This window comes from Mytilus edulis, chromosome 1 (genome assembly GCF_963676685.1).
Source record: "Mytilus edulis chromosome 1, xbMytEdul2.2, whole genome shotgun sequence".
Classification (NCBI taxonomy): Eukaryota; Metazoa; Mollusca; class Bivalvia; order Mytilida; family Mytilidae; genus Mytilus; species Mytilus edulis.
The window spans coordinates 116336774-116361927 of record NC_092344.1 but is presented as its reverse complement, the minus strand read 5'-3'; the positions used below and the strand labels follow the sequence as shown (position 1 = coordinate 116361927).

At 32.1% G+C, this 25154-nt stretch overlaps 2 protein-coding genes across 2 annotated transcripts in view; one reads left to right on the top strand and one right to left on the bottom strand.

The window, feature by feature from the left end:
• Positions 1–25154, bottom strand: part of LOC139501968 (repetitive organellar protein-like) — a 103487-nt gene that overhangs the window by 66452 nt on the left and 11881 nt on the right. Inside the window, exons 7-9 of the mRNA XM_071291281.1 lie at positions 24840–24928; positions 24435–24469; positions 23506–23648 (exon numbers count right to left, since the gene is read on the bottom strand). Of these exons, the coding sequence (XP_071147382.1) occupies positions 23506–23648; positions 24435–24469; positions 24840–24928 (267 nt within the window). The remainder of the gene's footprint in view (positions 1–23505; positions 23649–24434; positions 24470–24839; positions 24929–25154) is intronic.
• LOC139520729 (uncharacterized) lies at positions 1499–14457 on the top strand. Its single transcript, XM_071313651.1, has 6 exons — positions 1499–1594; positions 2372–2488; positions 2876–8281; positions 9086–9156; positions 9738–9854; positions 9976–14457. The coding sequence occupies exons 3-6, from the start codon at positions 4117–4119 to the stop codon at positions 14455–14457; spliced, it is 8835 nt and encodes a 2944-aa protein (XP_071169752.1). The 5' UTR covers positions 1499–1594; positions 2372–2488; positions 2876–4116.

Below are 25154 nucleotides of genomic sequence, written 5' to 3'. Positions count from 1 at the left end.
ACATGGCTAAAATTAGAACATAGTGGTAAAATGCAGTTTTTGCTTTATATCTTTGAAACTAAGACATTTAGGGCAAATCTTTCAAGATTTAAATGTCCATCAGAATAAGATATATCCCCTCACAAATTTTGAGTTGAATCGGACAACCTGTTGTTGGGTTGCTGCCCTAAAATTGGTGATTTTAAGGAAATTTTGCAGTTTTTGGTTATTATCTTGAATACTATTATAGATAGAGATAAGCTGTAAACAGCAGTAATGTTCAGCAAAAAGATCTACAAATAAGTCAGCATGATCAAAATTGTTAGAGGACCCCTTAAGGAGTTATTGCCCTTTATAGTCAATATTGAACAACTTTTCGTCATTTTTGTAACTTGTATAAAAATCTTTTCTAAAACGACTTGGCCAAATTTAACCAAACTTGGCCACAATCATAATACTAGGGTATCTATTTAAAAAAAAAGTGTCTAATGACCCCGCCTACCAACGAAGATGGCCGACATCAGTAAACACATTAACAGGTGAGCGACACAGGCTCTTGAGAGCCTCTGGTTTGTTATTATCTTGAATATTATAATAGATAGAGATAAACTGTAAACAGTAATAATGTACAGCAAAGTAAGACCTAAAGATAAGTCAACATAACCAAAATAGTCAATTGACCCTCAAAAAAGTTATTGTCCTTTATAGTCAATTTTCATTAAATTTGTAAATTTTTACTAACATTTTCCACTGAAACTCCTGGGCCAAGTTCATTATAGATAGAGATAAGTGTAAGCAGCAAGAATGTTCAGTAAAGAAAGATGTACAAAAATGACAAACACATCAACAAAACACAATTTTGTCAAGAATCCATCTGTTTCCTTTGTTTAATATTCACATTGACCAAGGTGACCGACACAGGCTCTTTGAAAGATAATGTCATACATCAATACAGTAGTCAGCTACTGGAAATTTAGTTACATGTCTATAATCTGATCATCTCTCATGACTCTGCAATCCATTTACATTTTGTAAATCCCAAGGTCATGTTTTGACGTACATGACATACATTGTATGTGTACACATAGTTCAAGATAGATAATGAATTTTAAATGTTTTGTTAAACTTGGGACCGTAAAATTAGTCATTGGGAGTCAAAATACAAATATATTTTTATGCCACCTTGCAAAAGCTTGACTAAGTTTGAATTTTGGTGGCGTCACATTAGCTGTTTTAGAGTTATGCCCCTTTATTAATGTAAAAATTACAAAATTTTAAGTTTCTGTTTTCTAACTTAAGTTAAATCTAGCTGTAACACTGAGTTTGCCTCAACCAAATGTTATCAAACTTATACATGAGGCATATTACCACAAAACACAAATCTAGTATGAATTTTGGTGGCGTCACTTAAACTGTTCAGTTCTAGAGTTTAGTCCCTTTATAAATTGAAAATTGTATATTTTTTAGTTCTCCTCAACCAAATACAGGCAACTGACTGTAATGATAACACTTCTATTTGCAGGCAATACTTTGAGTGACATCAGTTTTCAATTAAATTTGACGCTGACCGTTAAAGCTGGTTTATTTGATTTTGGAACATATATAGTAAGCATTGGTAAGTAAATATATTTTTTCAGATATGAAAGCACTGAAGGTATATCTTCTGCCTTTTTGGATTGTAAAATAGCGAAATAGGGTTTGTCTAGAATTTGATATAACATCCATTGTGTGAGTATTGCATGGCAATACATACATTGTAGTCCACTTCTGGTTAAAAATTCAATTTTTGGAACAAAATTCTAATTTGAGCTAAAACATCAAACATGATGTAAAAGAGGGGAAAAAGATACCAGATGAACTAATAAATTGAAAAATAAACTGACAACTATATGTACACTATATTAAACAAATATCAAATCAATATCTTCTAGCAAGATGAAAAATTATTGTGAAAACTGATTATTTCAGTATATTTTCTTTAGTCCAAGCACCATAACTCTGCACAAAATCTGCAACTTGTCATGATAAAACTATTAACCAATTATCAAATCAATATCTTTAAGCATAACAAAAAAAAAGGGGAAAAACTGATTATTTTAGCAAATATTTAAGGACCATAATTTTGTCCTGAAAAATTTGAAATTACATTGAATAATGCAGGCGAGATACACCAGCGTGTGTGCTCTTGTTTTATACAGTAATTGTTATGATTTTGTGTTAAAATAATTCGGAATAAGCCATTGAACTAAAGCCAGGAATACAATATATTTGTTTTTATCTCAAGTTATGTTAAGGCTATGTAATAAAAGATTTGGTTTATACATCAATGTAAAAAATGATAAACATGTTATGTTGCTGTTAACACTGCTACATGTTTTAATACTATTTACAGGTATTTCATCAGTTTGTGTTGTTGGAGTGGCAAAGGCTCTTGACTATATTTTGACTACATTTGAAGCTGAAAGTAAAGCTGGTTACCTTCATTTTGTAACATATAGTTAACATTGTGGTAAGCTTATTAAGATTTCAAAGCACTTAACCCCCATATCTGGTCCATGACCATGTTAACTAAAGAAATTTCATCCTTATAATTTGAAAATTGGTTATAAAAAATATGGGTGCATAAACTCACCATATGTCATGTAAGTTCAAGCAACCCAGAAATTTAATTTAAAGGTCCTCATTAGCAGATTTTATTTTTAGGTGTGTGGTACAGGCTCAAGTACTAGTGAGTCTCATGTTTTAAACAGTAATTGTTATAGATGTTAAAAAAAAGAAAAAAATCAAATAAAAGTTAATTGATTTTTTTAAAATCTTGGTTGAAAATAATAAAATTAGAAAAAGATAAAACATGATAAAGTAAAGTACTGTGTAATGATAACACCTATTTTTACAGGTATTTCTTCAGTTCTAACTTGTTGGAGTGACAGAGGTTTTTGCTTACATTTGAATCCAACTATAAAAGATTATTTGTATCAAGAACTGATATAGTTGTGGTAAGTTAATACAGCTTTTTCAGATGTTGAAGGAACATTTGATTTAGTAATATAGTTGACAAAAATTCAAATACAATTATCTGTTTGTTTCAAAACTTTCTAAAAGTGAAATTGTGAAATACTCATTGTTAGCAGTCAGTTTTGATATTAATTTGTAAATAATCTTAAAAACATAAAAAACGATTACATACATTTTCATTTATTAATATTATGACATGAAATTGTCAATTTACTTGCACCATGTGCTTGCTGTGTATCATGTGAATTGATATTTATGTTTACATCTTGATGGATTTGCTATACAATTCTTTGAAGATAGTCTTGAATTGTCAATTTACTTGCACCATGTGCTTGCTGTGTATCATGTGAATTGATATTTATGTTTACATCTTGATGGATTTGCTATACAATTCTTTGAAGATAGTCTTGAAGTTACTTCTATGGTGTCTATTCTATTTATATATACTTTATTCTGATAAACCGCTTGATCATTCATAACTCTAATAAAATTGCACAAATTTTCATAGCTTAGGTTGTTCAGATGTACTCATAAGTTCCCTGAACTTAAGAATATTACAATGGTTCGTGAATTTTTTATCTAAGTATTTATTGCTTTCTGTTGTTAAAAAGTTGCATTTAAGGAGATGATACTAATGATAATAAAGTGTCCAAATAATACTGAATTAATAATTTCTACTGAAACAATAAAACTAAATCCATCAATCAAATGATATCTGAAATTCACACTGAATATTGATGTTATTTTATCACATGCTTAGTACCAAATACAGAATTTTTGTATGTTTAATAAAGGTTCCTTTCTCCTGTCTGTACTCTGTATCCCATAGCTCAAAGACATATGAAAATGTGGTACTATTGCCAATTAGACAACTCTACATCCAATTTACAATGTCTAAAAATTAAACTATTACAGGTAAAAGTGTTCCTTTAACACACAAAACCTTGGCTATGATTGTTACAAAGGTATGCTTGGTGAATTTTCCTATGGCATTATTTTTTTGCTTGTTAGATTATACAATGAATTGATATTCCAGGAATTTTACTCTATTTTATTCATTCTAATTCTCTAATAGTTGATGTCAAGGTTTTTGACTTTGGTTTTTGTTTTATTTTTTAGACAATGCCACGTAGAGGTAAAAACAAAAGTGATTTGACAAAAAGGAGAGAGAAAAGAGATAGAATGAGAGAGAGAAGAGTTAAGCAGACTGATGACAAGAACCTCATCTCCACGGTCAATCAGAGCGGCACCTCTCTAAACTGTCTGATACATAATGATCAGAGCGTCATCTCTCAAAACTGTCCTATCAATAATGATCAGAGCGTCATCTCTCAAAACTGTCCTATACATAATGATCAGAGCGTCAACTCTTTAAACTGTCCTATACAACAAGATCAGAGCGTCAACTCTATAAACTGTCCTATAGAACAAGATCAGAGCGTCAACTCTATAAACTGTCCTACTAACAAAGATCAGAGTGTCAACTCTATAAACTGTCCTATAGAACAAGATCAGAGCGTCAACTCTATAAACTGTCCTATAGATCAAGATCAGAGTGTCAACTCTATAAACTGTCCTACTAACAAAGATCAGAGCGTCAACTCTATAAACTGTCCTATCGAACAAGATCAGAGCGTCAACTCTATAAACTGTCCTATAGAACAAGATCAGAGCGTCAACTCTATAAACTGTCCTATCGAACAAGATCAGAGCGTCAACTCTATAAACTGTCCTATAGAACAAGATCAGAGCGTCAACTCTATAAACTGTCCTATAGAACAAGATCATAGCGTCAACTCTATAAACTGTCCTATAGAACAAGATCAGAGCGTTAACTCTATAAACTGTCCTACAAACAATGATCAGAGCGTCAACTCTATAAACTGTTCTACAAACATTGATCAGAGTGTCAACTCTATAAACTGTCCTTTTGATACTGAAACAATCAAATTAAATCCATCAAACAAATCAGAATCAAATCAATCAATCAAATCTGAATCAACTATATCAATAAAATTAAACCAAAAAGCTAAATCAATCAAACTTAATAAATCAATGAAATCAAAAGTAGATCCTGAATCATTTACACCAAAACTAGATTATGAATCAGTTGAAAAAAATCTGGATTATGAATCAATTAAAAATAATCTGGATAACGAATCAGTTAGAATAAATCTGGATTTTGAATCTGTTGAAACAAATTATGCTATTGAATCAAATGGAACAAATGTGGATTATGAAGCGGTTAATAGAGTTCTGGATAATGAAAAGGTTAAAACAAATCCGGGCTATGAATCAAGGAAATCAAAACACAGTTCTAAAAGCACATACAATTTAAAAGAAAAAATGGTTTCAAATTTAAATGATACAATCCAATTGGGTACTAACTTGGGAAAAAAATCAAGTGATTCAGAAAATGAACACACAAATAGACTTGAATTCTTAAAGAAGATTGGGAGCATAATTAATGAAAAAGAAAACATACAGATGGATTTTAACGATTGTTTAGAATTTGAACAAGATGACAATTTGCTGAAACTGTATAGTCAAAGGAACAAAAGAACAATACCTGAAAACAGTATAGAGGCTCGTAGATCACTTTTTGATAATTTAGTAGTTCAAGGTAGTTTTCATCAAGGAGATATCAGATTTGGAATTAACAGTGGGAAGCAATGTGTTGCAAACTGTTTATCAGCTCTGGCCCATAGTAAACTTAAAGATCTAAATGATTGGAACCAGATTTATTTAGACAATGTTTTGATAGACGGAAACAAAATATATAGCCGTATTCATGGTGATAATATTCATTTACTTGTATCAGACCTACCAGACATGATTGACATGTCAGGAACATTACTGAAAATATTAAGAAAAGAATCAATTACAGCTGTTGTAGATACTTCTGGGACTATAGATTTTAGTGAATTTGGAAATTCTTTACCTTTAGACCAAGCTTTACAAGAGTCTCTCATAGACTATGATGCTTGCTTCATATGTGCATATGACACTACTTTTTTAGCCTTGAAACATAATCAAGATTTATTTTTGTTTGATTCTCATGCACGAAATAAGCTTGGCTTCAAGGACAGCGATGGTAAAAGTTTACTTTTAAAGTTAAGCAATCTTGATCACCTATACCAGTACTGTTGCAACATGATGGCTGGTGCAAGTCATAATCAATGGTTTGAAGTGACAGGAGTCAGTATTTGTATTTTTGGACAAGAACCTAAGATCAAAACTAACGATGAACTTTCCGAAAGGCATAAACCATTAATCACCAGTGAATTTAGATTGTCTGAAATTTTAGAAACTGTAAACAAAGATGAGATTCCTAAAAGTCAAGAATATATTACTCAGATCAGCAATATATCACCAGAAATACTCCAGTTTAACATTAGCAGTAATGACATTGAGAACGTTAACGAAGTACACATTAATGAGGTTATTGATGATGATGAATCTGATATTGAGATATTATCTACAGCAGAATGTTTTTATGATTTCATACCCTTGAATACACTTTTAAAGAGGAAGCTTTGTAAATTTGTTAATATACCAATCAAGAAAATATCCAAACAGAAATCTACAAATTTTTATAACATAGGCCAACCAACTGCTTGCAAGACTATCACAGGTGATGGAAATTGCTTATTTCGAGCCATTTCATATTCACTCTCTAATAGACAAGAATATTTTGGAGACATACGAAGGGCAATAGTTGATCATTTGTTAAGAAATGCAGAAGTTTTCAAGTCATTTTTACAGCCAAGATTTAAAACTGTAGAAGAGCATATACAAACTCTCAGAATGAAAGAAAATAATGTATGGGGAACTGAACTGGAAATAGTAGCTTGTGCTGACCTCCTTAAAACAGACATTTATACTTTTTTTAATGGTACATGGATTAGATATTCTTCATCTCAAATAAACAGCAATAATTGTGTCAATGATCAAGCAATTTATCTTCAACATAATGGTGATGTCAATCATTATGAAGTTGTCACAGCTGTAATACAAAAGACTATATCACCAAATGGATTACAATCTAGACAAGAACATGAATATGACATATCAAGGAAATCTGAGGTATCAACAAAGAAAATGAAAATTGACGAAAATCAAAAAGATGACTTTCTCAACAATACTGAATCAATAATCTTAAAAAATGAAAAAGAAAGGATCAGGTACATGACAGATGATAAATTTAGAGCTAGAAAGATAGACAATTCTAAAAGAAAATATCAGGAGAATGAAGGAATACGTTCAAAAAAAATATGTTCAGGTATTAAAAAATATGAAGAAAATGAAACATACAGAGAGAATTTGATACAAGCAGGTATTCAGAAATATAAAGAAGATGAAACATACAGAGAGAATTTGATACAAGCAGGTATTCAGAAATACAAAGAAGATGAAACATACAGAGAGAATTTGATACAAGCAGGTATTCAGAAATATAAAGAAGATGAAACATACAGAGAGAATTTGATACAAGTAGGTATTCAGAAATATGAAGAAGATGAAGATTACAGAAATATCTTAATACAAGCAGGAATAGAGAAATATAAAGATGACAATGAGTACAGGGAAAAGCTGAAACAAGCTAGTATACACAAGTATAAAGCAAATGAAAAGCACAAGGAACATGTAATACAAGAAAGTATACACAAGTATAAAACAGATGAAAAGCACAAGGAACATGTCAAACAAGAAAGTATACACAAATATAAAACAGATGAAAAGCACAAGGAACACGTGAAGCAAGAAAGTATACACAAGTATAAAACGGATGAAAATCACAAGGAACATGTGAAACAAGAAAGTATATACAAGTATAAGACGGACGAAAAGCATAAGGAACATGTCAAACAAGAAAGTATACACAGGTATAAAACAGATGAAAAGCACAAGGAACATGTGAAACAAGCAAGTATACACAAGTATGCAAATGATGATGCACACAGAATTAAGATTAAACAACAAACATCAGTACGTCGTGAAAATCTTCAGGTAGAAAACAAGCAAATAAATGAGGTTATAAGAAAATTTAAAGTTGAAGTTACCAAAGGTCCAGAATGTGTTTGTGCTTGTTGTTTGAGGTTGTTTTTTGAAAAACAGGTTCAGATCTGCAAGAAAGAGAATTATGAAAATTCCATTTTTGATTTAGTTACAACAGATAAATACCAACACAAATGTACAGATGATTGTAAGACAAATTGTGCTTTTGAAGGAACATGTAGAACAAGTCTGTGGATCTGTTATACTTGTCATCGTAAAATGTTGAAAGGTAAAATACCAGCAGACTCCTTTTCAAATAGTCTATTACTAGAAGATGTTCCAGTAGAGTTAAAACAGCTTAATTCAATCGAGCAACAACTTATCGCCCAGAACATTCCTTTTATGAAAATAATGGCTTATGGCAGATTTTACAATAAGAAGGAATTATTGTTTTTTGTATCCATCAAAAAAGCAATTGCTGAAACTGTGAAACAGACTGTGTAATGGAGTAATGCATTATGTTATTGAATAAAATGTGTCTTTCTGAGTAAATAAAAATAAAAATTACTCTGTGTTTGTGTTTTATGTTAGAATTAGAGGGTTTTCAATTTCAAAATATTGGACATGGAATAGACATCATGACCTACTTTACTGACATCCAGCTTATTTGGAGTGGAATTTTGAAGTATTATTTATAAGTGGAGCCTAATAACATGGACTTATATTTTAATAAAAAGTCTTCTTTTGTGTTTTAATCATAACTTTAAGGCAGATTTTTATTGGTAAAGGCTAAAAAAGGTAATTTAATAATATTGTTGCTAACGTCACGTCTTTTCCGTCCATTGTGGTATGTCACGATCGCAATTTTCTTGTTAGTTCTCAGACAGCCCATTGTAGTTATTTTTATCCCGGGTTTTATAAATAATTGAAAATAGCAATCATATTAAATTTGGATGACGTAAGGGGGTCAAAGGACTTGAGGAATCAATATCATTGGCTGTTTTATTTTTTGCGAACGTTACTGTTCGAGGTTTCCGTCCAAATCAGTGTCACGTGAGCAACATATATTTATATCTGTAACTCTCCTGTATAGGAGTTACGATATCGCCCTTTGCAGAAATAGATTCGGAGTCAGTTCCTTCACATGATGGGGAAGCAAAGAAGGTAAGTTGTATGTAATATCGTTACAAGAGGACCTTAAATGTATTCCGTCCATCAAAAAGACGTTCGCAACAAAACATAATGTCATGATAGTAGATGTTGCTAATGTTACTATTACGAATTGGTTTCTTGTGTATTCATTTGATATAAAGTACACCTGCAAATGACATTCTGTATATTTAGAAATTCTAAACCAGACTGTACAATTTTATTACTCCAGGCATATTTTAAACATCACTGTGTGCATACATTTTAACTTTTAAAGATGTTGTTGCTCATGTGACATGTCCAAATGTCGCTAACGTTACTAATTTTTGTCTCCGTCACATTAGCAACATGAAAGTAGGAGACAGAACACAATACTGTAAAATCTGCCTTTACCAAAAGGAGGACAAAAAGGGGTTCACGGACCTGTAGTATGTGTGCCATCTGATTTGAAAAAAGTAACTTCTATATTACCCCGATCTGAAAATGAAAGTCTATTACTGAAAGTTAAGTTAAAGAGAAAGCTTAGCTACAAAGGATATGACAAATATCAATTTGTAAGACCAAACCATTTAGAGCAAGCACTTTTGTATTTAAAGGATCAAAACATATGGTATAAAGAAGTGGCTATCAACAAAGAATGGATGAATCCAATTCCTGAAGTAAATGATGATCAAGAAGTAAATGATGAATCAGAATCTGATGATGCTGAGCTAGTGAGTGAAAACAAAAAAAGAGGAAGAAAAAACTAAAACAACGTCCTCTACAACAGGCAATAAAAAAGATATTGAAAGCGAACCTGTTAGCTACATTGACGATAGATTACGTGGTGTTCAGTTAGATACTTGTTTACAACCTGCTGATATTGGACAAGAGGCTTTAGATTTATGCTTTGACCAAGTTTTTAACATTGCTCCAGCAGAAAATAATAGTCCTCTTAGTGTTCTCCAAGAATCAGGAATTGAAGCTAAAACTTTTCCTGTACATTTTCCAACCGGTAAAAATACATTTGATGAAATCCGTGATGAAAAACTGACAATTGGAAGGTACTTTAATCTTCGATTGATGAGTGTTGAAAATAGATTTGCAAGGGATACATCCTACATATTTTTCAGTCAATATTTAACGGAACTCAACAGTGTGATTTCAAATGTACAGATATCTCTCAGAAAACAATGCCCTTTTTCTAAAGAGGGAAATAAAATTACTGGAGAAATGCTGTGCAATAAGGAAACCTTGAAAGAGTTGTTTAAAAAAGATGAAGCCATAAAATATTTAAAACCTATTAGAGGAACTCCCCCATACTGGCAAAGCTCACAGAAAGATATATTTGCAATGATCAGACAGTTAGGTGTGCCAACATTCTTCTGTTCTTTTTCTTCAGCAGACTTCAGATGGTCTGAAATTGTTAATACAATTTTAAAACAACAGGGTGACATGAGAAATACTGAAAATATGACATGGGATGAAAAATGTAAAGTTCTTTGTAGCAATCCTGTTACAGCAGCAAGAATGTTTAATAAAAGATTCAATACATTTCTAAAGGATGTTATCATGTCAGAAGCTGAACCAATCGGGAAAATAATTGACTATTTTTACAGAGTTGAATTTCAACAAAGAGGTTCTCCTCACACCCATTGTTTGTTTTGGGTTGAAAATGCTCCAAAATATGGTGAAGATGACAATGAAGAAGTTATGAGTTTTATTGACAAGTATGTTACATGCGAGATACCAGATGAAAAGGTAGATAAAGAATTACATGACATTGTAATGGCAGTACACCAACACAGCAAAAATCATTCAAAAACCTGTAAGAAAAAAGGAACAGTATGTCGTTTTAATTTCCCAAGACCTCCTTCGACTAAAACATTCATCTCTGAACCAAGTAAACCAGATAAGGATACTAAAAAAGACGAAAAAGTAGCAAAAGAAATATTGTCTGGATTGTGGAAAGTTATAAAAGAGCATGAAAATGAAAACTTAGATGTATCTGAAATTTTCAATAAGTCAGGTCTTACTCAAGAAAGCTTTGAAAAGTATTTTCGTTTCATCACCAATCGAAACACAGTAGTTCTTAAACGTGAGCCAAATGAAATTTACACCAATCAGTATAATCCACATCTATTAAGGGCTTGGAATGCAAACATGGACATACAATATATTTTGGATGCATTTTCCTGTGTTGTATACATTATAAGTTATATAAGTAAATCTGAGCGAGAGCTAGGATTACTCCTCCAACAAACCAAAAATGAAGCTGAAGAAGGAAATTTAAATGCACAACAGACTATGAAAAAAATTGGAACTTCATACCTTCATCATAGAGAGGTTAGTGCACAAGAAGCTGTTTTTAGAGTTACTGGATTAAGATTAAGAGAATGTTCTAGGAAAGTAGAATTTATACCTGTTGGTGAAAACCCATGTAGAATGAGCATTCCTCTAAAAGACATTGAGAAACAACAAAGTTATAAATCTTCCAACAGGAAAAGGAGTAACAATGACAATGAAGATGAAAATGATGATGAAAATAAAATTTGGATGAACAATTTAGTTGATAGGTATAAAGGTAGACCACACATTGCTATGTTTATCAAAATGTGCCTTGCAAGTTTTGGTTCAGAATACAGTGTGTTACTAGAGTCACAGTTACCCCAGAAAATTAATGAAGAAACAACCTTCAAACTTGATGGCAACCTTGGACATATTAGAAAGCGCACAAGAACCTCACCTGCAGTTATCAAATATCCACGTTTCTCACAGGAAACTTCTCCTGAGAAATACTTCCAAAGCATATTGCAACTATTTTTACCATACAGGCATGATGAACAGTTAAAACCTCCACTATTTAATACATATGAAAATTTCTTCACTTGTGGTAGAGTTAAGTTTACAGGGGATAATACTTTGACTTCTGTAAAGGAAATTGTTATCAAAAACATGGCAGATTTTGTGAAAACTGGTCAAGAGTTAGAGGATGCAGAAAATCAATTGCATGAAACAGATCCAAAAGAAGATGCATGGTGTGAATTATGTCCAGAATCAGAACTGAACAGAAGAGAATGTATTGATGAAGGGAAAGAAACAAGTGTAATTGAAGAAGATTTGTCAGAAGCAACAATACCAGATTTGAATAATGCAAAAATCTCATCATCTGTTGGAACTAATCTGCTGTCAGTTTCCCTCACAAAAAATGAAATTATTCCAAGACTCAGAAGTTTGAATGTGAAACAGAGACGAATTCTCTATAAAGTGAGAGATTGGTGCATTCAGAAAGCAACTGGAAAAATACCAAAGCCTTTACATGTATTCATAACAGGAGGAGCTGGAACGGGTAAAAGTCACTTGATCAAGTGTATACAATATGAAGCAACTCGAATATTAGCACAAACTTCAGAGAATCCAGATGATCTAACAGTATTGTTAACAGCTCCAACTGGTACAGCAGCATTTAATATTCATGGATTGACGATTCACAGTGCTCTTGGAATTTTCAAATCACTTTCAGCTGATCATGCAACTCTAAGTGAAGACAAAATAAATTCACTCAGAACAAAGTTAGAAAATTTGCAAATCCTGATCATCGATGAAATTTCAATGGTCAACAAGAAATTATTGTTTTTCATTCATGAGCGGCTTAGACAAGTGAAAAAAAGACCAGATAATTGTTTATTTGGAGGTGTTTCAATAATTGCTGTTGGCGATTTTTATCAGCTGCCACCAGTAAGAACAAAACGGGTAGACAAATTATATGTAAACGACCCCTCTAATCCCTCAAATCACCTTTGGAATGATTTATTTGAAATTACTGAGTTGGATGAAATTATGCGTCAACGCGAGGATAGCTTGTTTGCAGAACTTTTAAACAGGTTACGTGTTAAACAAAAAAATGAAAAATTGACTTCTTTTGATATGAGAACTTTAATAAGATGTTTAGATGATGGACACGATGAAGCCTTGCACATATACTCTACAAATGCAGAGGTTGATACTTTTAACAAGGAGATGATATTGAAATTATGTTCAGAACCAAAACTAATTGAAGCAGAAGACTATGAAAAAAACAAAACATCAGGAAAATTGACCCTGAAAAAAGTCCATTGTACAAAGTCAGACGTCTGTCTTCCAATATCTATTCTTTTAGCTGAGGGAGCAAGAGTAATGCTTATCAAGAATGAAGACACAACAGATGGTTTAGTAAATGGAGTAATGGGAACAGTAATTTCTATAAAAGACTACTCAGTTAATTCACTCCCAAGTGCCATATTTGTTTTCTTTGACAATGAAAGAGTTGGAAAAAATGCAAAGTTACAAAAAATCATCTGTGGAAAACGCTGTGTTGGTTTAAAGCCTTCAAGTGAAGACATTCCCTTAAGCACCTGTGTACGTAAACAGTTCCCATTGAAACTAGCCTGGGCTTGCACTATTCATAAAGTTCAAGGATTGACAGTTGAAGAATGTGTTGTTGATTTAAATAAATGTTTCACTTATGGTCAAGCATACGTTGCCCTTAGCAGAGTTACCTCAAAATCAGGTCTTCATATGAAAAGCATAGAATCTGAAAAACTTGACAAGAAAATTTTCTGTGATCCTGATATTGTAAAGGGTGTTGCAGAAATGACTAGATTTTTACCTGAAGTTGAGGATGAAAGAGAGGAACAGAAAGATATTGTCCAGATAATGTATCACAATATTCAAGGTTTGCAGGCTCATGCAGAAGATCTTAAACAAAATCCAGACTTTATTGGTGTCGATTTCATTTGTCTTACTGAAACCTGGGCTAATCAGGAATTTGCTTGCTTTGAAATGATTGGATATGATGGTTTTCATTTGCCGCGATCTCAAGCTTTTGAAAATGACAACTCTTACTATTCATCTTTAAAGGAAATGCAGCATGGTGGTGTGTGTGTATTTTATAAGCATTCATCAGAAACTGAACTATGCAACTTGACCTCAAACTTGGAATGTATAGTTTTCAAGATAAAAACTGAAAATATTTTAGTTGCTACGATCTACAGAACTCAGAAGTATAATGTCGGAAAATTTTTGGAGAACTTGGAGACATTAATCTGTAAGATGCAAGAATTATCAGAAAAAATTGTAATTATTGGTGATTTTAATCAAGATATTTTAAAAGGATATTATACAGTATTAAATTTCATGCAATCAAAAGGTTTCAACCAGCTTGTCAATAGTCCAACAACAGAGGGTGGTACACTTATTGATCATGTGTATGTCAGAGGATGTCCTGATATATCAGTTGCAATAATTCCCACATATTACAGCTACCATGAGGCACTTAGAATAGTACTTAAAAGTTGAAGACCCAACAAAGATTTGAACATGAAAATGTTTAAAGAAAAACAGTTTGTTTTAATTTCGATTTCAAATAGTTAAAATAAATGTTTTAATTTTGATTTCAAACACAGAAAAAATATAAAAATAATGCCTCCTAAAGTCCAACCCTTCGTCCCCGTCGTAGGAGGCGGATATCAGCACTAACGCATAATTTAGTGCTGATAACAAACAGGGCCCTGGCAGTGAACAGTGTTTGGTATTGCTGAATGTGCATGAAATATTTGCAACAGCATGTTTAGCAGACAATCAGTGTAGGTGTTCTATTTATTAATTCAATGTTTTTTCATAATGCTGTGCTTTAGTCTCACCTTTTCAATCAATGACTCAAATTTGAGGAATAAAAAATGTTGAACTTTCAATAATGATAATAAGCATCAGCATATCATTTTTTTTAAAAGTGGAAAAAAGTTCTAATGAATATCATAATTTTTTTCAGAATAAAAATCAACATTTCTAAGACAGTTTTTCTTAGCAGTGAGGTGAGAGATTTAAATCTCCATTGTTTCAGCTCTTGTGCATTGTTTTATATATAAAAGTGCAAATGCCAGGAGATGAAATAGTTGAAAATTATTAGTCAGCAAAGAATAAAAATGTGAATCAGGTGTTTTAAGAGAATTGTTAGTTGTGGCAGGTTTTTAAATTTAAGCTGAAAAGGTACATAGACATTTTATGTTTTTTTTTTGGGTGGAAAGACCTACAATTGTTCTCTGAACAATTGGTTTTTAATTATTATTATTATTATTTTTTTATTTTTTTTTCTTCCGCCAACTTTTTTTTCCTTTGCTGTTTTTTTGTTTCACAAGATGTCGCTTAGATATTTGGTATATGATATCGAACAGTTAATGCGCTTCTGAAACTGACACCGCGTAACAAAAACCTTTACCTTGTAAGAGTTATCTCCCCAAACACTGTTTTTCTTGTGGCCACTACTACTACGCAACCGTATAAGAAACCGACAAATTTATTTTTCCAAATTGCTCGTTATATCCTTAGGATGTTCTGTTTCATTTCAACGGAAGCTATCCGGAGACTCAATATTAGAGTTATCCCCCCTTTTATTTATGATATCAGTGATATGCATTTCTAACTGGTAAACTATAAGTGATAGAGACCTAGGGTCTTTTGATTTAAGATCCTTGGTCCAAAAAAATGAAAATTAGGTCAAGGTCAAAGGTCAAGGTCAAATTCTAAATTTTGATATTGGCTTATTTTCACTTATTTTCATTAACCTTACAAGATATCGACAAATTATTTTTACTAAATTGTTAGTTGCGACATGTCGTAACTTATAAATTTTGGTTGCAAGGGTGCGTAGACAATAAATGGGAGTTTTCGCCCCTCTTATATTTAGAATTATGCGTAAAGTGATATTACTCATAACCCATACATAATACAGACCTAGGGTCTTTTGATTTGGGGTCCTTGGTTTATGACCTTGAAATTGAGGTCAAGGTCAAAGGTTAATTGGACGTTCTAGATTTTGACCTTTGCTCGAAATTCATATTTCTACATCATAAAGCCATAGGAACTGACATTTTCAACTGAATTTTAATATTTTCATATCAAAATAGATCCTCTTTGGTTGAAAGACCTTCAATTGTTCTCTGAACAATTGGTTTTTAATTATATATAATTTTGTTTGTTATCAAATGATTACAGTAAAGCTTTCAAAAACATTGTCTGCTACTATACACACATGTTTGTAAATCAATCGATAATCATGTGGTTCAAGGTAATCTTGAGTCATTATTGTTTCTTTGATCTTTAATTGGTTTTTAATTGTCACCTATTGATATTAATCTAGTTTGTTTATCAATCGGATTAACAGGGTTGTAAACATGTTATGTCATCACTGTGAGGTCAAGTTTACATGCATAGATGAACAGTAAGTTTTCAGTTAAAAAGTTGGATTTAGATTCGTGTGTATTTTTTTCCTCGAAATTTGTAAAAATAAGTACAATTACAGTACTTCAAAATAAAACTTAAAGATGACAACCACTATAAATTATCGAAAAAAAAACATAATTGCTATAAAACTGACATAAGAAAGTGTATTTCTTTTCTCCTTATGTTATCTTATGTCATGACTGTTATGTTTTTTTATATTATTCAGGGCTCACGCTACCAGGCGACTTGGGCGAAGAAGTCGCTTTCCCGACTGTCACTTCGCTTTCCCCGACCCCCAAAAGTGAAAACAAGTCGCCCTGTTCTTGACGATACTCACTTTCAGTCGCTTCCTTCATCGGACTTTTTCAATTTTTACCAAGTTAATGAAACATCAATTATTTATTGATAATTAAAGAAATTTAGACATAAACGATTCATTATCTTAAGAAAAGAGGTTGAAGCATTGTCTTTGCAGTGTGTAGCAGGTTATTTGATAAAAATACAACTTTTTATCACTTCGCGCATTTCCGCAAGTTCTGGTGCTTGTTACTCGAAAACGTACATCAACTTAAATTTTGGCGGCAAAATAAGTTTGTTACTTCATTTAAACGTGATAAAAGTTGCCCCCAGTAAATGTAATCCATTTATTGCATTAAAAACGTCATGTTCCTTTCCAAATAACTTGTCAAACATCGTTTATTTTTGTAAATTTTCTTGCATTCGTCTGCCATTGACCAATTTCTAAACTACGGATCTGAACCGCACCAGCTAGGACCGAAATCCGTACTTTTACAATTACAATTATTACTACGGACGCACGGATGGAACAGCTGACAGAAGAATATTGATCCCCAGGCGCGGATCCAGAGGGGGGGGGTTCCGGGGGTTGGAATCCCTTCTTTTTTTTTGGCCGATCAATGTATTTGAATGGGAGCATATAGCTGGAACCCCCCCCTTTACTCTGGGTTGGGAACCCCCCTTTTTAAAATGGCTGGATCCGCCCCTGATCCCAAAGGGAAAAATTACGTATTCCACACGCATTAAGAAACTTTTAGTTACATCTATGATTGGTGTATATAATTCCCTATATTTTTTATGGATTGTTTCAAAGTTGCTTAACTCTGAGACTATTAATTATATTATGGCCCAGCTCAATAACTTTTATATTTTTTGATGAGAAACACTGAATTTCATACACAAGATAGATTTGAATTAAATTGTAATTGATATATTATAATTTCTTTACATTTTTTTAAAATAAAAAAATATTTTTTTTAGTGCTAGATATTAAATATTTAGTTGGTAGTTTCTGACAAGAACCTTAGTAAAACTTAAACAACTTTTAATTTGAAATGTTACTTTAATTGTATACTCAGATATGAATTGAATAATACAAAAAGAAACATTATTTACACATACTTGCCAAGTTTTGAAAGTGCCCATGGGGGTTTTAGTGTGCGACAACAATTTCAAAGGTTACAATTCTTTGCGACGACTATTTTGCTTGTGCTGTTTTGTGCACTAGAAAAAGTGTCTTATTTGTAAGATGAGCTTACATGCCTTTTTCTAAAGTTCATTTGCATGATTCTAGTTATTATATATCAGTAGAAAAGATGAACATGTAGCTGCAAGACCAGGAATTAATTTCATGTGTAAGGATATTAAATAATTGTTGACTTTTCCAATTCAAAATTATGCACAAAGATAGACCTTTATCAGGTTGGGAACAACACCTAGGGGTATCCCCTCAATGTAAGGACATTAAAAACCACTTTTTAAGTAAAAATTAGCACATATTCTGATATTCATATTATTTGAAGAAACTTTTCCCAAAGAATTATACATCATATGATCTATCTGGTATGATATGGTCAACACATGTCCAAGAATTTTGGTATGTTCTTGGCCTAATATATCATGGATATCTTCTTTATTTTTCAAAATAATTGGACCCTGCATTTAGAAAAGTAGTTCTATATATAATGTCAGAATTCCCAATTTTTAAGTTAAATAAAAATCTACATTTTTCCTTTTTATTTTTCACAGAAGTAAAATGACCCCTTGACCATGTTGTCTAAGGGAAGTCCCTCATTTAAGGGATTCCTCGTGTGGTTTTTCTTTGTTTTGTCCATGTGAAAAATAAAGAATAGTACAGTAAATGATTTGGAATTTTAATTAAATACATATTATTCATTACAGCAAGTGTAATATCAATAAATTAGTGAATAAACTGCTATTTATTATCTTCATGGTAGTACTGCATCATTGAAGTTTGTCAATCAGCCATGCTTTTATTCTTATTCTGAGTAAGAACCTCTTTGCAGGTGAAAAACCATTTGCCATGTTCACGATTTTAAAAAACAGAGGAAATCAACACAAGTTCAAAATCTAGGATGTTAGAATTATCTTGAGAGAAAACATTTTTGATTGGCTGATGAATTTGATCATGAGAAACATAGAATTTGATTGGCTGAATATAAATGACTTCCTTGGACACAGTTCAAAATCGGGAACCATCATATTTTTCGTGTAGATTTTAACAAAATCGTGTTTCAGAGGGTTTTTCACGATCACGATCGTGCAATCGTGACAAAGGGTCAAAATCGTGTAATACACGCCTAAATCGTGAAAGTTGGCAGGTATGTTTACATATGACCCTTTATACTATAGTAAAATCCAAACATTGTAGCGCACCGCACGAATGAGCACTTCTCTTTCAAATCTCACAACTTCTCCCTATCAGTTTTAAAAAGAGAAGTCACTTCTCCCTATAATTCTGAAGTAGTGTGAGCCCTGTTATTATCTTCGTATGTTGTCATGAAATAGAAGTTCCCTCATGATATAAGTTCCAAGTAAAACAATTGTTCGGGTAAAATCCTTTCTACTGGAACAAATATTACAGTATTTGTTTCTTACAGAATCAAGATATTATGACATTGTTTAAAACAAAGTTTCTAGTGAAACTTGTTAAGCATGTAATAGATGTGCCTTGATATGCCTAGGTTAATTCCCCTTAATTTGGACAGATTAATTATTTAGTATTTAAATGTTTATTTTAGGTTTGATTTGGTTTAAATATAGTAGGATAAAAGTAAAGATTGTTAATTTAACTGTTTCATTGTTTAACTTCTGATGCTTTTATCATATTTTTATGAATATTCATTTATTTAACTTTTCTTCAGTACCTTTTCTGTTAAAGTTAGCCTGATTAATGACAAGTTTAGGATATCATTTGATATTCAGTCGGAGTCGACCTTGCACAGGCCTCCAAATACTCGCCGGACTCATCAGCCCACCCGAATTCAGAGTTAGCCACCACTTCGGTGCAGTTCGCCAGAGTTAGTCACCCCTTTTTGGTGCAATTTTACTACTTTAAAACACAACGCGAAGCAAATTTACTTTATTTTACTTAAAAGACTAACTCTGGGAACACTCTATTTGTCATTTTTACATTTGAAATTACTTTATTTTTTAACTTCAGTTTAGAAAGTTTTCTGACTCCTGTTTATTTCCGACTTTGTTTAAATTCATGCAATTATTGTACATTTGTAAATAAATTATAGTTTCATTTGATTTATTGTCTGTTATTCAGCCATAATCTGATATCAGGTATCCCGATGGTCGAATAGGGACGAAGTACTGGCCACTACACGTCCCGGGAGGTGTTGTCACCGACCCCCTCCGTTACAAATGGTGCCGTGACTAGGATACCTGATCCCTCAGTTTTGGTATGAATATTTTTAGTTGCATTTATTTTTGATATTGTTTAAATTTTTGATTTTCAAAATGATCAAGTTTGAACAGAAACCTTGTACTTTTGACGGTGTTAGTGCCGATGTACAAGATTATTTTATTCAATTTGAAGCAGTTAGTCTGTGGAATAACTGGAATTTTTCTGAAATGGCTCTTCAGTTAGTAATAAACTTAAGAGAAGAAGCACGAACTATTTTACGTCTTCCTACTTCTGTTCAGTTGCAAAGCTATGATTTTTTGAAAAGTTTATTAATGCAACGCTTTAATCCTAAGGAAAGGATAGCTTTTTATAAATTTCAACTGAATAGTTGTTTAATTTTGTCAGATGAATCTGTGTTCGATTTTGGACATAGATTCAAACTTTTATGTCATCGTGCATATCCAGATAATTTTCAAAGTATGCAAACTTATTTTATTGATCTTTTTATTGGAAAGTTAGAGAAGGAAATGGGAAAGTTTGTCCATTTTAAGCATCCTGCAACTTTTGACGATGGTATATTTTTGGCTACAGGGTTTGAGTCTTTTAATTTGACAGTTGAACCTGTTGAATATGAAATTAAGGAAAGTGAAGAAAACTGTGATTTTAGTTGTTTGAAGTCTGGTTTTGATCAAATTGTCAAAGTTCTTAAAAAGCTGGTTTATAAGAAGTTTAAAGTTAAAACATGTTTCAATTGTTTGGTGGTTGGACATATCAGAGCTAATTGTCCCAATAAAGTTTGTAAAAGTGTCAATTCTGTTCATGTTGTTGAACCAGAAAAACCAGTTTCTACTTCAGTTCATAAGAATGTGAAAAAATCATGCAAAATTGTCAACAAAGTTCAAAGTTTATTTTCATCTGAATTGCAAAGCTGTTTATCCGATTATTTGATTTCTAGCATGGATGAGTTTTCTTGTTTGAAGGATAAGCCAGTTAAAGTTTTCATATAGTATGTTTTATGAGTTTTAGTTTGTATATTTAGTATTTTACTTATTTTGTCAGTTTATATTATTGTTTAGTAGGTATGGTTTCAAAGTTTTCATTGGATTTTGTTGTTTTTCTTGGTCACGTTAATGAGCCGGTTTTGCTTTCTAAACCACTCCCAAAAACGTTGTTTGATTTGATTGTGTTTTCTTTAGATGTTGGTTTTTTTAGATAGTTGCTTAGTTTTTTGTTTGAATAGGTTTATTTATGAGTTTGCTCATTTATTTGGATTTTTAACCTTCCTGAACAAGTTTTATTGTTTTAAATTTGTTTAGTTTGGTTATGGTTTTCCTTTTGTGACTTTTATAAGTCATGGCAGAAATCTATTGAGTGGCAGAAAGTTTATGTGTGAAGACAACCAGCTGATAAAGTATAAGCAGTTCTTGTTATCAAGAACACCTTTCTTACTTTTTGTACAACGTTTGAACTTTGATCATCTTGAACCCGGAATCACATGTTATACGTGATTCCGTGAGATCTACAATGGTGGACTTAACCTGGTACAACGATGGACTTTTTAGAACCCGAAAACACATGTTTAAAGTGTTTTCGTGAGAACAACAATTGGTGGACTATACCTGGTACAACTTGGAACATGCAGATTATCCGTATTAACATTCCGTTTTCGTTTGAAGAACTGTGTTTTATTGAATGCTGTATAACTGTGTCCGTTTACATTTATATTCTATGGACCGTACTTTATAATTTGTGTTTACCACCTATTCCTGGACGTTTATACTGTGTGAAACTTTTCCTATGGTTGGACCGTGTGATTATTTGACATTTTTGTGACATTTATTGACATTTTATGTGCATTGATTTATATTTTTGTTTATTGTTTTCAACACATCTATTTTAAATAATTCTTTTCCCAAATATTAATTTCTTTAATATTTGTCCTAAGGGGGGCGGATTGTAATAGATGTGCCTTGATATGCCTAGGTTAATTCCCCTTAATTTGGACAGATTAATTATTTAGTATTTAAATGTTTATTTTAGGTTTGATTTGGTTTAAATATAGTAGGATAAAAGTAAAGATTGTTAATTTAACTGTTTCATTGTTTAACTTCTGATGCTTTTATCATATTTTTATGAATATTCATTTATTTAACTTTTCTTCAGTACCTTTTCTGTTAAAGTTAGCCTGATTAATGACAAGTTTAGGATATCATTTGATATTCAGTCGGAGTCGACCTTGCACAGGCCTCCAAATACTCGCCGGACTCATCAGCCCACCCGAATTCAGAGTTAGCCACCACTTCGGTGCAGTTCGCCAGAGTTAGTCACCCCTTTTTGGTGCAATTTTACTACTTTAAAACACAACGCGAAGCAAATTTACTTTACTTTACTTAAAAGACTAACTCTGGGAACACTCTATTTTTCATTTTTACATTTGAAATTACTTTATTTTTTAACTTCAGTTAAGAAAGTTTTCTGACTCCTGTTTATTTCTGACTTTGTTTAAATTCATGCAATTATTGTACATTTGTAAATAAATTATAGTTTCATTTGATTTATTGTCTGTTATTCAGCCATAATCTGATATCAGGTATCCCGATGATCGAATAGGGACGAAGTACTGGCCACTACACGTCCCGGGAGGTGTTGTCACCGACCCCCTCCGTTACAAGCAGAACAATTATACTTTTACAAACTTAATATTTGCTTGGTATTTGAATGCATTTAATATTTGTTCGGTATTTGAATTAATTCAAAATGTATGTAGTCATGAAATAGAAGTTCCCTCATGATATAAGTTCCAAGTAAAACAATTATTCGGTAAAATCCTTTCTACTGGAACAAATATTACAGTATTTGTTCCTTACAGAATCAAGATATTATGACATTGTTTATAACAAAGTTTCTAGTGAAACTTGTTAGGCAGAACATTTATACTTTTACAAACTTAATATTTGCTTGGTATTTGAAAGCATTTAATATTTGTTTGGTATTTGAATTAATTCAAAATGTCCTACTCACAAGTATGTCAAAATATGCAGTAGCCATGCACTGGCCTTTGTTAGTCTTGTATGATTTTTAACTTTAGTTCATTTTCATGATTTCAAATATGTTGTCCCTTTTCACTGAACTGGTACACATGTTTGTTTATGGGCCAGCTGAAGCCCACTTTCCAGGAGCAGGGTTTTCTCCGTGTGTTGAAAAACTGTTGGTGGACTTCAGCAGTTTTCTTCTTTTTGGTCGAGTTGTTGTCTCTTTGACACACTCCCCATTTCCATACTCCATTTTAGTTTTTGTCTTTTTTTGTAGAAACTCATTTATCCTATCTTTGGACCACAAAATCTTGGTAAATTTTCAACACTTTTTGTGTATATTCAGATGGTTGATAGCGTAATTATAAAAATTAAACAAGAATCACAATCATATGGAATGCAAAATATATCAGAACTTACAGTTTCAAATTCATTGTCTCTAATGGCAAGAAAGTCTTTTCTTCTGGCTTGGTTTTTGAAAACAATAGATATTGTCTGGTCTCGCATCTTTTTTGGTATAATTCTAAATAAGCATTCAGAAATACAAACTTGAAATTCATAATCTAAAATGAAAGAGAACAAATGAGCACAAGTCAATACAAATTTGAATTCATGTCAGACATTTCAGCTATGTATTATGGAGCCTGTCATTCAGTGGCTGATATTGGTTGCTATATATATTTGGTCATTTTGAGCAAAAAAGAGGCCATTGTTTTTTTTCCTTTGAATTGTTTTACACTTTGACATTTTATACCTCACTATACTTTTGCAATCTTACCAGTGGCGGATCTAGAAATTTTCATAAGTGGGGGCCCACTGACTGCATAAGAGGGGGGCTGCTCTTGTCACGTTTTAGTGATTCTCTATATAATCATCCAAAATTTTTCCTCAAAAGAGGGGGCCTGGGCCCCCTGGGCCTCCCCCTTAATCCACCTCTGCTTACAACATCTCCTTTAAACCAGATTTGACCACAACTTCATGCTGTGGTGAAATACCTAAACTTTAACCTGATCGGTGAATTGCAAAATCTAGGTGAAAACCATAATTTTGCAAACATATTTAAAAGTTTACATCATTAAGATTATTTCTGAAAATTCAAGTTCATTAGACTTTCTTCATGTCAAACTATATTAAACAAAAATCTAAAATTAGAAAAGTGATTGATTTATGGGTGTTGCTAACTACTATTGTAAGTTGGCCATAACAACCTGAACTTCATTCTATGACAATATATCTTTTCCTACATTTTTATTTCACTAGTGTGATTTTCAAAATTATGATTTTATTAATATATACCATAACCCTTTATAACAGTTCATTCATTCATTCTATTTACATATAAAATGTACCTCCGATTTCATTCAGCAAGGTTGATAACTTCTTGCTGCAAAACAATAGCATAAAACTTAAGCATCACAAAAAAAGTTGAATATGTTGTGTTAAGCAAGTCTTAAGTATAAAAAAAAACAGAAAGTTTGTTCTGACCGATCGAAAACACTCACAAGATACATATAATCCTTGTAGATTAACATTACAGAACATAGTTATTTCGTTTATTGTGAATTTCTACTTTTCCACATTTTGATGCAATAATTTCCTCTGTATAAACATAAATTAAACAGTTCTACTATACTGATAGTTACATTTTTTTTATTTATCTATTTGTTTATGTTGTTTGCTTATGTTTGCCTTCCGCTATTCTGAAACTCTAGTAATTAAAAGATATTTCCATTGAATAATCAAAACAAACTTACAGACTAGGTTTAATAAACTGACTAGACAGTAGAGCTTCTTTAACACTGCATGGTGCATCTTCCAATAAAACATTCAATGACCTGAGAATCTAGATGAAGCAGAAGAAATGACATGCTGTGATAAAAAGGAAGAATTACACTTAAAAATGTTTGTAGTACAAGCTGGAACCAAAGCCAAAAAACAATTATTTAATTTGTCAAAGTCACAATTTTTGTTACTGTTGAATTACCTGAATGAAAGTTGAAGATGTGAATAAAATGTACACAACATACATTGAAATGCTTGTTGCAAAAATAACTATACTAGAATTGCAC